Genomic DNA, 16059 nt, shown 5'->3' with positions numbered 1-16059 from the left:
ACCTGTGTCCAAACAAGTGACAATATTTGCGATTTGCGAATTTGTTGAAAGAGTGATGGCTTCCAGTTCTTTTCCCCAGCTGTGCCCAGGGTTCCAGTGAGATGAGGATTGGAGGGAAGAAGCTGATATGCCCCTCCAACGTTGGTGAGATTTCTGCCCTTGCCCTCAAATCATCACCATATTCTCTATTTCACAAAAAGCAAAGTAATACAAGTGTGAAGCCCTTATTGATTGTGAGCAGGTGTCAGAACTGTTGTATTCTTAAGGCAAATTCATTATTTAGTAACTTAATCTAGATATTCTGGTGTCATCCTATGATGCTATACAGGTTCCCATACTAAATTCATTACAGTGGTATCTGAGCACCTAATAGTAATACAGTAAGCAACATGAGTAACTGTCCTTGGTGCTCACTTTCTCTTGCCAGGAGGAGACTGGAGCATAACTTGCTCTACAAAGTTTTTTATTTAACGTGTGTGTGAAGAGAGGCACCAATGAAACGTGCCTTGCCATTTTGCCATCAGTGCAAGAGATTGTGATGTTTGATACTTCTTGCTCCTCATAGAAGTTCATTCCACAGCCTTGAGCTTTACTCGTTTCTTTTGACACAAATTTATACTTCAGGTCATTAACCTGGGTTCTCTGGGTTTTGTTTTTGGATAAACCTGGACTCACTTTCAGGGTTATAGTATTTCTACAGTGTTAGACTTCAGTAGCATCCCATTACTTATTCTGCTATATAGGTCATTCCGCTGTATAGGTTGAAGCTGAGGGTCTGGTTATTCTGGACCTGGTGCAGTTCACAACTAGTATAGAGCAGTGGTTCTCAACTGCACCCCAGGGTGCTGCAAGAGCCTGCTAGAGGTTCCATACCATGCGGTGAAATTGCCCCACATACCTCTCTATTCAAGAGGCACCTTGGAGACACACTGACAAGTGGCTTGCCTGCATTACATTATGCAGGCAGGTGCACTGCTTCTGCTGCAGCTCTTCCCAGTTCAGCCTCAACGTGCCTCCTGAAAATAGCTAGTGGGACAGTGACATCTGCCCCCGTTTCTGGGGGGCACCCTGCAGAGTTGGAACAGGAAGGGCTGTAGCAAGAATTGTAGGTTAGATATCAGAAAAAACGTTCTCACCAGGAGGGTAGTAAAGCAACAGGTTACCCAGAGAGGTGGTGGACTCTCCTTCCTTGGAGGTTTTTAAGACCCGGCTAGACAAAGCCTTGGCTGGGATGATATAGTTGGAGATGGTCCTGCTTTGATCAGGGGGTTGGACTAGCTGACCTCCTGAGGTCCTTTCCAACCCTAATTTTCTATGATTCTAAAAGCACATGCTCCTGCTACAGCTGCTTCCCACTCTGACTGTACAGGAGACGTGTGGCATGGAGGCACGTGGGTCCTAGACTCAGCAGTGGTGGCTGTGGGGTGAAATATATCATATATCATATTTCTAACACATTCATTAATAGTAGGATTATAGTGTTTATGTTATAATATCCCTGATATATTTTATTTTTTTAATGTAGTGCATTTTGAAAAGTTCTGAAGGGGTGCCTTGAGTTTAAAGAGTTTGAGAACCACTGGCATAGAGATACAAATGGATTTCCATACAACTGATCAATCAATTCAAGGGACTGTTCTGGGTTACACCAGCTGCCCAAAGGGCTGTTTCAGCAGATGAAAAACACTGGGCATGGCAGACTTGGGGTGTTCAGTGTCATTTAAGATGGGTTTTAAGCTGCTTTGCACTGATGGGTGGTGAAAGGTTGTGAGAACAGGGCTGAGGATGAGGTCCTGCATTTCAGAACATAAGCTTAATTTAATAGCTGATAAGCAGCAATATGTAGTCTGTGGGTAATGCTGGATCAGACATATGTGTTGCATGCTGGTACTGTAAAGTGTGCCAGTTCCCTGTACTTCCTTAGCCTGACGAAGGGTTTTTGAACCCAAAAGCTTGCTTAATAACTATTCTCCAACTATTTGGGTTGGTCTAATAAAAGATATCAGATTCACCCAGGGAACCTTGTGTGCCAGTTCCCTGCAAACATTCTATGCTTATCCTGGTTTTCAAGTTATTGCATCCCATAGCCAAGGCCATGATAAAAACATTGTAGGCACTCACTGTATCTCCTGGATCAGGAGGAAGGTTGTTGCAGGGTAAATATATATTTTTAAAAACCACATTATTGCTGAGTTTGGAAGATACTGATTGTTCTTCACAGTGCTAATTGCTTACCTTATATACAAATGTGCACACAAAGTCAATGAAACCAACTTGAAGCTTTGGTAGCTCAGCAGCCTTTCTTCTGTCCATCATGGGCTGGAAAAGAACATGGATTCCTTTGGAGAACAAGTCATAAAAGCCCCGTGTTTCCACTCCACAACTCATTATGGCATCATTCTTGGCCTAACAGTTCTATGGCATCATCCGTAATAGTTTCTCTTTTTTTCCCAGTGCCTGCAGCAAAGGCAGCTACTGCAGAGCCAAAAATTCCCTCTTATTTAAATAATATGTGATTAAGGAGCGCTCCCCTGCTCTCACAGCGTGCTGTCTGTTAAGAGGTGTGACCAAGTTTCCTGCTTCTTGTGGGATACTTACAATAGGTTGTTGCTGAAGTACACTTATTTCCAGGTCTCCTTGTTCCCAAAACTCAGCTGCTACTAGCAAAGCTACCTGCATTAAAAAAAGAACAGCCACTGTTAGTCTTCTGGCTTTAAAATACAAAACAGCTCATGTCTTCACCAGCAGAAAGAGTGCCTCTCTGCTCCTTTCCTCATAATCTTGTCCAGTCTAATACTTTTTTTCAATTTGCCTTTAATTCTCTGCTCTTTTACCAAATATCCACCAGGACAGCACTGCTGAAATGGATGGAGTTGCTCTGCTATAACAAAATGGAGAGTTGAAGTCTATCTCTGGCAAGATAGCTCATTGGTGCACTCCCCTGTCAGTCATTCAAGTGCTGGCTGCGTTTCTCTGCAGGAACTTGCTTCTTATTAGGGCTCTTTATATAAGGCGAAGTTAAGGCATTAGTTATTCCTTTGGTCTTCTCCATAGAAATACTTGCCCTTTGCCACCCTGAAGCTCTTGAGAATTGTCCTAATACCCTGCCCCTTCAAAACTGAAGTTTTAAAATACGAATGTTGGGTTTTATTCATCTTACGGTTTCAGAACCTTGAGAATTTGTAAGTTAAAATTGACCTATAAGCATGACCACTAGAAACTTTCTAAAGTGAAAGCCAAGAATCTCACAGTTGTATAGCTCCTGGCCCCGGCTCCCTGACTGAGGGCAGGGGGCCTGGAAAGAGCTGCAGGGGAGGGGAAATAGGACAGTCCCAGCCACCTCCACGCTGCACATGCAGACTTCACCACACAGCCCAGAGCTGGCCAGGAACTGTCCGAGTCAGGGGCAGGTCCCATCCAGCTCCAGGCTGGGTAGGGAGTTCTCCCCATGCAGGGAGCTCCCAGCCCCCACTCTGTGATCATAATTGTGATCACCGGGCTGGGGCTGAGAAGCTTGTTCCCAGGCCCTGCTCCACGATGGTGGGATGGAGGATGGGGAGCTTGTTTCCATCCCCAGCTCTGCAATTGCGGAGCAGGAGCAGGGAACAGGCTGGGAAACTGTTCCCAGCCCACGGCCAGCAATTGTGGAGCAGGGGCTGGGAATAAGCTCCCACCCCTAGTTCTGCAATCGGGGAGCAGGGGCTGTGAGCTCCCTGCTGCCAGGGCACAAGGACATTGTCCCCACCTTGGCTCCAGTGGCAGAACCTGCCCCAGCAGCAGGCAGCTCTCTGGGGTAGGGAGCAATCTCTTGCCCCCTGCTGCCCAGCTGACCAGGAGCAAGTTTTCTCCCTGTTGGCCATCTATATGTGTCATATGGGGCAGAACCAATCGTGAATAAATTTGCTACTTGTATTTACAGATAGCAAATTTACTGACAATTTGAGCAAATTACTGCATACTAAGCATCTGCATGTGTAGACAGTGATGCTTACTGCACAGCAATTTGTTCCAATTTCGAGTAAAGCGTCTTGTGTAGACGTGCCCAGTGGGTGCATCTACATGTGCATTAAGGTACTTTTTCTAATGCGCACTAAATGTAGTGCCTCCAGTATGAGGTACTAAAGAACTGTGCATTAGGCTGCCTTAATGCTCAGTAACAAACCTGCATGGTTTTTAAGTGAGGCTTAATGCGCAGTAGCCTATTTTACTGCACAATAGTGTAATTGCACAGGTTTTTTTACACAATGCTTTAATGCACAGTAAAATAGGCTACTGGACATTAAATTGCATGTGTAGATGTTTCCCAGTGAAACTAGGCCAGTTGGCAACACTTTTTTACTTGCTTCCCATTCATAGCACTGAATATGTTCTAGGGAGCAAGAGCCCTGGGATGCAGTCTCCCCTTTCATTTGTTCTTACACACTTTACTTTAAATTTTGACTAGGTTGTGTACTTCTTAGGACTCAGTCAGGTACATACATTTTAAGAAAAAAATCAAATAACTGACCAAACCAAGCAAAGCAGCCGTCACTGCAAAGAAATTATAGTGTTAAGTGCAAATAAGCATCCAGCTGGTTACTGAAGTCCTAGACATCAAAATCTTTTACAAAATAAATTCTCTTACGTTGTAACATAGGGTTGTGGATTTGACAACCCCACAACTTGTGAGAATATATTACAGCCAGAAGGATTTACCAGTAGTTTGTCAATCTGCAAATAATTATCTACCAGTATCGCTGGAAATTGTGACAGGGAAAAATCTTAGTGCTGACTGCTGGCAATGCAGCAAGTTGTAATATACTGGCTGCATCTACATGAGCGGTGGACTTCACAGTTGTTACTGCACAGTCATTTAATACTTGCTTAAGCAGACTTACTGCGCAGTCTTGACGCCGCACAGCTGTTTTTAGAAGAAACTTTGCAGTAGCAATGAGCTACTGCACAATAGCTTGTTGCTACTGTGCAGAAAAGTCGACGTCATGGTTCATGCCTGGCAACATTATGTCGCTGTAGCAACAAGCTATGGTGATGTAGCATCTTATGTAGATGCACCCACTGAAGTGTATTACATCTATATGGAGCAAGCAATTTTTGAGGCCACTGACCTGACTCTGGACTTCCCAGGGTTTAGTGATAGCAGACAAATCACAGGCGGTCATCATCATGGCCCTGGAGAATGGAGCCAGAAAGGAATCAGTGTTCAGTCTACAGCCTTTTGCTACCTCCTGCTTTATATCCTTCCCCCCTGCCTCATGTTAAAAATGAAGGAGAGCCAGACTGGCTTAATACAATTCATCTGAGTGTACTGCCAGCTTCTGCTCCAGGTTTGCAACCTGTAAAATTTCCTATGATGAAACTGGTTTACATACAGCTTTTTCATTCTTGCTAGTCCTAGGACACTTGAGCCACTTTTGAGCATAAATTATACAGCAGAGACTATAGTGAAACATTAAGGAAGGAGAGAGCACTAAGTCCCCCAGTGGCTCAGGGGCTGGTGCGGCCACCAGCTCCTGTCCAAGCACTCACACTCTGATCGGTTGTTTCAGACAACCGATCAGAGTGTGAATAAAGCGTTACAGAAAGACAGACTAAGGCTTTTATAATAGTGGAATTTTAAGCAGGGGCATTATAGCCCTAAAACAATTTTAATCTAAAAATTAGTAAAAGTTTTATGTAAAAGCCACTTGTGGGCATGTTGGTGTAAAATAACAGCATTTAAAAATAAACTTGGTGTTCTCTCTCTTTCCTTTCTAGTACTCTCTGGGCTTTCTGGTTTTCTTTTCAGGGTTTGTAGTAACTTCAGTTTTGCCATTTTTTTAGTGCAACGTCTGTTTCAAATCCCATGGATTGGGTTAAAAAAGATGCCTTAAATGCCAGCACAGAATGGCACTCACAGTAACATGGAACTGCCATACAAACCTTGCCATACTGGCGCTCCTTCTGGCAAGCTACTCCACATAAAACTGTCCCATTTGTTGTAATGTTTACAAAAACTCAATTAGACTGAAGCTTGCAGTGGAATAATAACCATGGTCTACCATGAGACCTTGCATTGTATCTTTGTGTTCCCATCTGTATCTTCTCTCCGTATTCCCCCCACACATTTTCTCTTCTTTTCTATTTAGATTATGAGGTGTCTGAGACAGGAAGCCTCTTTTTGTCCTGTATTTGCTTGTCTCCTAAGTGCAGTAGCGCTCAGTCTCTGCCCGTGGGCCAAATTCAGCTCATGGAGCTGTCATCTGGCCCATGGGGCTCTCCACGGGTCCAGAAATTTGGCAGCAGGGGAGTGGTTGTAGCATTAATTGTTGTGGCTTCTAGAGCTGGGTCAATGAACACTGCCACCACTCCTCTGCCACCAACATTTCTGGACCTGTGGGGGAACCCCGCAGGCTGGATGACAGGGCCCCACATGGTGGATTGCGCTGGCCCATGGGGTTATTCTGCAGCTAGATCTGGCTTGTGGGGTTGGGCTGGTGTACAAGGTTGCTCTGCAGCCAGATCTAGTAAGCAGGACTAGGCTGGTGTGCCAGATTGCACCTGTGGATCAGCCCTGCACACCAGGGTTCCTCATACTGGATCTGGCCCACGGACTCGTCCCACACCACTTATCTGGCCCATGAGGCCAGAAGGGTGAGCACCACTGCCTTAGAGCTATTTGGGTTCTGATGTATGGCAAATGCTCTGAGGTGCAATGGCAGCACACAGACATGAAATTTATATGAAATTTTTCTATAGTGACTTTTATCTTATTTGCTTCATTTAAAAGCTGGATACTGGCATATTTTTATTTAATTACTTGCTGATGTACACATCTTAAACAGATAGCTGGAATTTCATTTTAATACCCATTCAAACAGCTTTCTGGAATACAAAGCCACTGCAATCTGGCTCCCAGATCCATTAATAAGTGAAATGTGAGCTTAATATACCTCACTAGGTAACATGTATTGCATATTATGTCTTCCTGTCTGATCCCCTTAGGAGCTTGTTTGTTACATATAGTGGCCACTTTTGTACCATTTACCCATCAAGGAGGGGCTGTCTTTACTTACATGACAACCTCTTTTTTGGTAGTCTCCAGAGACAAATAATCAGTCCATGCCTTTTTGTCCTCATATTTCTCTGACTCATCAACAATCTTCTGAAACATTGTTCTCTTTCTTAAAAAATAACAGGGAAATGGTGTGTTAAATAGGGAATCAACAGATCTCATTTGAAGATCCTTCAAAAACATTTCACAGGACAGACCCTTGGTTGAACAACTGTGGTCACTGTGTTTGGTTCACCAAAGGCAGCTCCACTGCATGTACATATCCCAAGGGCTTCTTGTCACCTGCCTCCCCCCCATCCCACGCAGCCATACCCAGCTTCCAGATTCTAGCAGCTTCTAACCCACGGGTGGGCAATTATGTGGGCCCCCCCCCATCACCTGCAACAGCTCACCAAAACTCCCTAAGTGGCCCTGCCCTGTGCTCAGCCGGATGGATGGATGGGATGGGGCTATATAGGGGCAGGAACTAGGATCTGGGAGTGGGACAGGTGGGCAGGGCTGGGGCCAGGGTTAGGATCCAAATTGCTGGGCAGTGATGGTGTGGGGCCAGGGCTTGGGGCAGAGCTGCAATCTGCTCTCCGCATGCCCCTGTGACAGGTGCCTGTTCTGCCAGAAGGGGTGTGTAGGGAGCGGATTTCAGCTCTCTCTCAGGTCCTGGCCCCATGCTGTCACTGCCCAGAGGTCTTGGGGTCTCCATGGAGACTGGCAGGGACCTGTGCAAACAGGGACTTGACCAGGCAGATGGGATGGGGCTGTGGGTGGACAGGGAGCGGCGTCCAGGAGTGGGATGGACAGGATAGGGCAGGACTGGGATCGGGATCACAGGGGCCATGACAGTGCAAGGCCGGGGCCTGAGGCAGAGCTGCAATCTGCTCCCTGCATGCCCCTGCCTGCAGAACCAGAGCCTGTTGCAGGGACATGCAGGAAGCGGATCATGGCTCTGCCCTGAGCCCTGGCCCCATGCTGTCACTGCCCCAGGATCCCAATTCCAGCCCTGGTCCCACCCATCCCGCTACCAGATGCTGCTCCCTGCCGGCCCACAGCTCAGTTCCATCTGCCCAGCTGAGGACTCTGCCTGTGTGGGTCCCAGATGGGCTCTGTAGAGACCCTGCCCACCCACTCTGTCTGGTACCACAGCCTGGGCCACAGTGCCTGGTGAGCAGGACCAGATCTGGCAGTGGCAGTGGAGACTGGCAGCAACAGTTGCAAGGCGCTGCCACTGCCAGGGCTGCCAGGAAGTGAGTCTAGCCTCTGCCCCACTCCAGTCCTGCTGCATGCCTGAGGGTGATGGGACTGGCTGCTAGGGGTGTGCAAAATGGGCCGTATTCGCTTAGGATTCGGATTGAGTCCAAATTGGGGACAGTGATTCAATTCTTTGATTCAGATCACTGTCCCAATTCAATTCAGCTGAATCCAAATCTGAAGATTCGATGCTGATTCAGAGAATCAGCAATTCATTCATAAACACATCTTTAAATGCTTTTTCTACATACCTCAAGGTACCAGGCACAGCTCGTGAATGCTGCAATGGTGGGGTGGATGGAGCATCACAAAGGAGCATGGGGGGGTGGGGGGGCGGCGGCGGGGAGGGCCTGCATGGTTGGCAGTGGACCGGAAATACTTCTGGGTCACTTCTGGGCCTGCCGCCAAGCACACAGGGGAGCCCCCTGGCTCAGTGATTGGCCATGGGGGGGACCCCAGGTGCCCCCCCTCCAGACCCAGGAGGCACCAGTTGCTGAGCCGGGGGCTCTCCCACACACTCCCCAGTGGACCCGGAAGTGAACCAGAAGTGCTTCTGGTCCACTTCTGGGTCTGCCACCAAGTGCGCTAGGGACCCCCCTGTGCTCCCATGGGATGCTCCATCCATCCCAGCATCTCAGCATTCACAAGCCGCCTGGTACCTTGAGGTATGTAGAAAAAACATTTAAAGCTGTGTCTATTTTCGAATCATCGAATCTCTCCGAATTGATTCAGAGGGTTCTGATTCGATTCAGAGATTAAAGGGTCTCCTGATTTGATTCAGATTCGGAGATTCAGCCATCGAATCTCCACTGAATTGAATCAGTGACCGAAGCTTCTCAAAGCCCTACTGGCTGCACATGCCAAGGCCCAAGCTGCCCCCATGCCTGGGCCATGCGGGGCTGAGGGACCTGGTGCGGGCCAAACAAAATCCCTTGGTGTGCTGGATCTGGTGCATGGGCCATATTTTGCCTACCTCTCCACACGGCTCCATCTAACCACCCCACATAGCTCCATAATGGCAGGTCTGCCAGCCTGGGTGCAGTCCTCCTTGGGAGGCTCCAGCTGCTAAAGGAGCTCCAGGTCAAAGCTAAAAGCATAGGTGTATCTATATGTGCTTTCTGTCAACTATTGGTTGGGCGGGGGGAAGGGGAGCGGTGAAGGGCAGCAGGAGAAGTCTTCTGTTGCTCACAGAGCAGCTGTTGCTCTGCTGGTTGAGCAAACCAGGTTATGCCGCTTCCAGGGAGCTGTATATTTGGCATACTCAGGGTTTGGCCATTAAACTCTAGAATCTTTTAATATAAACCCTTGGAATTTTTAAATACTATTTAAATCAGTGTAACACTCCAGTGATTCTAACTTGCAAACTTGTACTTTGGCTCAACAAAGAAATGCAATGTCAGATTAAGATTTATTGTGAACTAAATTAGAAATTAGAAATGCAATTGAATTCTACCAAAATGCCAAAGGCAAAACTCCAAAATATTGGCTCTAACCCTTCAGTTGCTTACACAAATACGTATGTTGACTTACGCAAACAGCCTGATTTCAGTGTCCTACTCATGTGCCCTAGTATTTGCATAAATACTTTTAGCCACAACTAAAACTGTATTTTATATTTTACCAGTATAAAACCATTGTTTCTAAAGGAACTTGTTTCAGTGATGACAAGTAAATGACTTAGTCTTCCTGCATATTCATGAATGTATTGTGAACATTTTGCTTTGCAGGCCATTTTTAGAAAATTAGAAACGTAAGTTAACGACAGTATTTACCACAAGTGCCTCAGTGACTTAGAAGTACAACTCTCACTTACTGCAAAAAATGGTCAACTTTTTACTGATGGAAATTTAAATATATGAAGAAGGTGGTGGTTAAGCTACTATAAACTATTTGCTTATTCTTATCTTGTTTTGAAGTTGTGCTGTTTGTCTCAAGAATATTAATAAAGCCCTGGATTGATCATAATCATTAATAAATATATATATATTAGCTTGAAATATCTCAGTAGTAAAACGTCCAAGTAATCTCACCCTGTCAACATGAAGGAAATGGCAAAACCATCTTGTTAGCATTATAGAAAACCCAGCTCAGCACCATATAAATATGAACAGTAGGAATTATTTAAAATTCATTACTTAAGAAAGTTTTATCCACCTGCTTTCAGATAGTCATTTGATGGTCTGCATGGGTCTCCAGAAGACACAGAATCCCTTGAGAGGAGTCTTGCATACTGAGGAGCAGCAGAACATTATAACACTTTATACTAAGACAAGGTTCCTGTCATATTCATATTTGGACTCACTTACTTGAAGTACAGTGCCAAGTCAGTTGCTATGATAGCGATATCCATCAAGTTAAGCACATGCTCATACTGTCTCCTGTTGAGATTCTGGTAAATATTCAGCGACTAAAAGAAAATAAAGCTCACAACAATCAGTGATGCTTTGCTGCATGCTACTGGACATTACATTTCTCAGAATGTGTGTTTCTGTTCAACAATTTCAGGTGATGTTGTATAGGGAAGGGATAAGAGCTCAGTCCAATGTCTAGTAAGTCTGTGGAAGATCACCATTTCTTACAGAGGGCATTGAGTTGTCCATACTACCTGAAATCAACTTGGGTACCTACTAGCACTAATAGGAGTTTATCTGAAGTAAAAGATTAATAGAGTAAATTTGTCAGAATTTTGCCTACAGCAGGGGGAAGGATGGCTTTAAGATTAAATCTGATCAGTGAGATCCATCGGTTCTGAAAAAACGTTGGCTACCAGAGTTCTTCATTCATTTTGTCAGACCCCCCCTTACATTTTGGGCAAGTCATGTAACTTCTCCACTTCTTCCCCCACACCGTCCTCCATGCACAAACTGAGTAACTGGAACTGCAATTGGCTGCCTCACAATGGGACTATGTGCCTGCCTGAAGGGTCACAGTGGGATTATGAGAATGCCATGTACATAGAAAGTTTTTCTAATGATGGAAAGTAGTAGGCAGATAAACTACATGAGTGTTGGGCTAGGTTGATGGAGAAGACTCATAAAGAAATCATTGCATGTCAGGGCCAATTTGCTGCAGATTATTGTAGAACATGAAAAGGATTCACTGTACTGGGCACTGAAAAGGCATTGAATATAGGACAGTTCTTTATAAGGCAAGCAGATGTAATTTTTATTTCTACTTGGCTTCAGCACACAGGCAAAAGAAACTCTGCCATTTTAACCAAACCTTACTTTGACTTTTGGGTTTATTTAAATCGAAAGCTGAGAAAACTATGATGTGAGTGAAATCTCTCCCACCCACAAAATCCAAGCCAAAGAAAAATACTGGGCCAAGCCCCTGCAGCTCGATATTATCTTGCTTCAAATGGAATTGAGAGCAAATTGGATGGATCCCTATGTTTGTATATGTTACAAACCTCTTCCGCCAGCAAGAACTTTCCAAATTCCAAGTGGTGTCTCTCCAGAATTGATGATCCATGAAGTTTCGCTAAAGGATGTTGAGATCTGGTTATATAAGTGAAAAACATAATTAGTACAACACTAAAGAGCAAGGAAGTGTTGCAGCGGTGTCTTATTTAGGTAAGTTGCACTTTGTTTTCAGGTTCAGCTTAGTTTGTAGAGGTGGAATGAGTAATGTTTTAATAACAATCTTAAATTTTTCTAATAATGAACAGTCTTATCTTTTAAAATTTTTATTAACTACTTATAAACTCATTTACAAGCGAACCCTTATAACACAGCACAGTTAGGGTCTTTTGGTTTTATTTTTCACTTAAGTGATTTCAAAAAGATGTGTCAAAAAAGGATAGGAAAAGCATCAGCTCTTGCCCATTTTCCTAGGCTGTAACTGAACGTCTGTGCAGTCCTAGTGTTAAGATCTGTCATTCACATCCTAAGGCAGCTAAATCCTAAGAGAGTCTTTGCTGTTGTACAAAAGCTGTGTGCATGTGTATGAGGGAAAAAAACCAACCACCAGCTCCCCAAGCAGCATCCACATGCTGTTTCATTAACCACCGAGATCTCTTGGGTATATGAGAACAGCTGGGCAGCACAGCCAGCAAGCAGCTGAGAGCAGGTGTCCTGACCTGAGAGTACATTAATCATTTAAAAGAGGCCTGGCTAACCAGTGATGTCATATCATGTGGGCCAACTTAGTGGGCATAAATGTGCTCTTGTGCTTGGGACCATGCATTTTGGGAGAATGTCTCCATGGCTCAAAGATCTGTCTTGACAGACAGCTTGAGCCAACTCCTATTACTGGTGGCCTCCAGTAGCCTAAAGAGCACAAGAGAACTACAGCTTTCCTCACCAGTTAAATCACATCAGACTGTGACAGCTTACAATGGATGCTGTTCTCTGCCTTCACCCTGAATCAGGAGCTGTTCTGAACCTAGTTTGATCCCTCTGCAACCACCCCCCACCCTGCATGCAAACATTGGATATAATTATTGAAAACAATAAAAAAGTGCCTACTTCATCTGATAAAGGTTGTTGGTTCCTCTGTGATCAATGTCATGGCATAAACCTGCAGTTACCATAGCAAGGGCTTCAAGGTCTGTATAGTAACGCTTCAATTTGCCAGTCTAGAAGAAGAGAATTGCAGAGTTTTGTTAGTATCACCAAAGGAAAAATACATCAGAGTGTGGCTGCTCTGTTTGAAATGTGTTATATTAAACATGAAGAACTAAAATGTGACATTTTAATGAAGCCAAATATACAGTGCACTGGAGTTAGCAAGAACTTGGAAAAGGTACAGGGGAAACCAGAACAGGTGTTTCAGAATTAGAGCAGGTGTGTGTGGGTACTACATGTATCTCATGCATCCTCCTTTGTAGGTCTTCTAAAGTTACTTAACCCAAGATAGCATTGGGCTATCTTGTTAACATTACTTCAGAACAAGAAGACAAGGATTCAATTAGAGTCAGAGCACAAAACTCAGGCAAAGATGCTCCAAGTTTCTTTGGGCATGGGTCCATATGAAGCTTTGTCACCCCAAGGGAGAAGCATGATTCATAATCTTTTCTGTATCATGCCTAAGGAGGGGGCCTGCTCTGCTGCCTCAGGAGCAAGTGCTTTGCCTGGGACCAACCAATATGTGTTGGTCCTGCTTTTCCATTTGTCTTTGGAGTAGTTCCATCCCTAGGACCTGCTAAGAGAGAACAGTTTTGCTCCCCTCCAGTGCCTCAGTGGAGACCAAGATTCACTTCCTTAGCATTAACTGTACTAGAGATGGATATGTTTTATACTATTACTGAAATAAGGCTTTTACAAAGACAAAGGAATGCTTGTAGATATTTTTATGGACATCTAAGAGATACTTCTATTAATTACATAAAACACACTGTAAACAAAATGATACCATAAAACTAAGAGAAAAACATAGGAGCAGTAGTAGAATACCATTAAAAGCGTGAACATGGTTTGTGCAACATTGAAGCCATGGCGCCAGTTGTGGTAAGTAATCTTCCTGTAACCCTTGCTGACAGAGTACACAAATCTTACCAGTACCTGCAAATTGGAAAGTTGGAAAAGGGTATTAGTACATCTCCAATGGAAACAAATTCTTTTAATGCTGGGAACAATGAGTGGTTGAAAATACAGCTGGTGAAAAATAAAAATCAGTTAATACTATTGAGTTATTTATATTCTTTTTATAGCCTATAACTGAGCAAGTTCTCACTGCGTTAGGAAGGAGCCTCAAGTACAATAGAATCATAGAAAATGAGAGTTGCAAGGAACCTCATGAAATCATCTAGTCCAACTCCCTGCTCACAGCAGCAGCATCCCAGCCAAAGTTTTGTCTAGCTGGGTCTTAAAACCCTCCAAGGATGGAGATTCCACCACCTCTCTGGGTAGCCTGTTCCAGTGCTTTACTACCCTCCTAGTAGGAAAGTTCTTCCTAATATCTAGCCTAAATTTCCCTTGCTTCAGCTTGAGCCCATTGCTCCTTGCTCTTGTTATTTGCCACCACTGAGAACAGTCTAGTTTCATCCTCTTTGGAACCACCCTTCATGTAGTTGAAGACTGCTATTAAATTTTCCCCCAGTCTTCTCTTCTCCAGACTGAATAAGCTGAGTTTCCTCAGCCTCTCCTCAGAAGTCATGTGCCTCAGTCCCCTAACCATTTTCACTGCCTTCCACTGCACCCTCTCCAATTTGTCCACATCCTTTCTGTAGTGGGGGGGCCGAAAACTGGACATGGGACTCCAGATGTGGCCACATGAGTGCCAAATAGAGGGGAAGAATCACTTCCCTTGATCTGCTGGCAATGCTCCTCCTAATGCAGCCCAGTATGCCATTAGCCTTCTTGACAACAAGGGCACACTGTTGGCACATATTCATCTTACTGTCCATTGTAACCCCCAGGTCCTTTTCTGCAAAGCTGCTGTTTAGCCAATTGGTCCCCAGCCTGTACCGCTGTATGGGACTGTTCCACACTAAGTGTAGGACTTTGCACTTGTCCTTATTGAACCTCATGAGATTTCTTTTGGCCCAATCCTCCAATTTGTCTGGGTCTCTCTGAAGCTAGTCCTACCCTCCAGCATATCCACTACTCCCCACAGTTTGGTGTCATCTGCATACTTGCCGAGGGTACACTCCATCCCATCTTTCAGGTTATTGATAAAGATATTGAACAAAACTGGCCCCAGGACCAATGCCTGAGGCACTCCACTTGACACTGGCTGCCAACTAGACATTGAGCTATTGACTTCTACCCTCTAAGCCCATTGATCCATCCAGTTTTCTATCCACCTTACAGCCCATTTATCCAACCCAGACTTCCTTAGCTTGCTAGAGAGAATATTGTGGGAGACCATATCAAAATCCCTGCTAAAGTCAAGGTGTATCATGTCCACTGTTCTCCCCACATCCACAGTCAGTTATTTTATCATAGAAGGCAGTCAGGTTGGTCAGGCATAACTTGCCCTTGGGGAATCCAGGCTAACTGTTCCTAATCACCTTTTCCTCTTCCAAGTACTTAGAAATGGATTGCTTGAGGACCTGGCTCCATGCTTTTTCCAGAGGCTGAGGTGAGGCTGACCAGCCTGTAGTTACCTGGATCCTCCTTCTTCCCTTTCTTAAAGATGGGCACTATATTTGCCTTTTTCCAATCATCCAGGATCTCTCCCGATTGCCATGAGTTTTTAAAGACGATGGCCAGTGGCTCTGCAATCATATCAGCCAACTCCCTCAGCATCCTTGAGTATATCACATCAGGCACCAAGGACTTGTATATGTCCAGCTTTTCTAAATAGTCCCTAACCCATTCTTTTGCTACTGTTGGCTGCTCACCTCTTTCCCAAACTGTGCTGCTAGGTGTGCAGTAGTCTGGGAGCTGACCTTGCCTGTGAAGACTGAGTTGAAAAAGGCATTGAGTACTTCAGCCTTTTCCACCTCATCTGTCACTAGGTTGCCTCCCCCGTTTAGTAAAGGACCCACATTTTCCCTGATCTTCCTCTTGTTGCTGACATATTTGTAGAAACCCTTCTTATTACCCTTCACCTCCGTTGCTAGCTGCAACTCAAATTGTGCTTTGGCCTGTGCAAAGCTTCAAGTGCTGAGTCGATTCGGAGGAGATTCAGCCCAATTCAGCGGCCGAATCTCCAAACTGAATCAAGAAATCAATAAACAGGTCCAAATTGATTCGAAGCCTCCCAATCAATTTGGAAAAAATGTGGAGGAAAATTTGGTGATTTGGGCAGTACCCGCTTACTGCTGCAAGGAGCTGAACCCAGGCTCTGTGCCGGTAAGTAGGGCGCCGGGGGGGGGG

At 44.9% G+C, this 16059-nt stretch overlaps 1 protein-coding gene across 2 annotated transcripts in view; it reads right to left on the bottom strand.

Annotated features, from left to right (window-relative positions):
- PDE6B (phosphodiesterase 6B) overlaps positions 1-16059 on the bottom strand; it is a 35500-nt gene that overhangs the window by 2858 nt on the left and 16583 nt on the right. For both annotated transcript variants that reach the window (XM_006019666.2, XM_006019667.2), the window contains exons 13-20: positions 13690-13797; positions 12763-12872; positions 11706-11793; positions 10600-10700; positions 7053-7160; positions 5106-5169; positions 2599-2673; positions 2236-2319 (exon numbers count right to left, since the gene is read on the bottom strand). In XM_006019666.2, the coding sequence (XP_006019728.1) occupies positions 2236-2319; positions 2599-2673; positions 5106-5169; positions 7053-7160; positions 10600-10700; positions 11706-11793; positions 12763-12872; positions 13690-13797 (738 nt within the window). The remainder of the gene's footprint in view (positions 1-2235; positions 2320-2598; positions 2674-5105; positions 5170-7052; positions 7161-10599; positions 10701-11705; positions 11794-12762; positions 12873-13689; positions 13798-16059) is intronic.

Source organism: Alligator sinensis, unplaced genomic scaffold (assembly GCF_000455745.1).
Source record: "Alligator sinensis unplaced genomic scaffold, ASM45574v1 scaffold607_1, whole genome shotgun sequence".
NCBI lineage: Eukaryota > Metazoa > Chordata > Crocodylia > Alligatoridae > Alligator > Alligator sinensis.
Note: the sequence above shows the minus strand (reverse complement) of the source record. Positions and strands in the feature narration are given on the sequence as shown.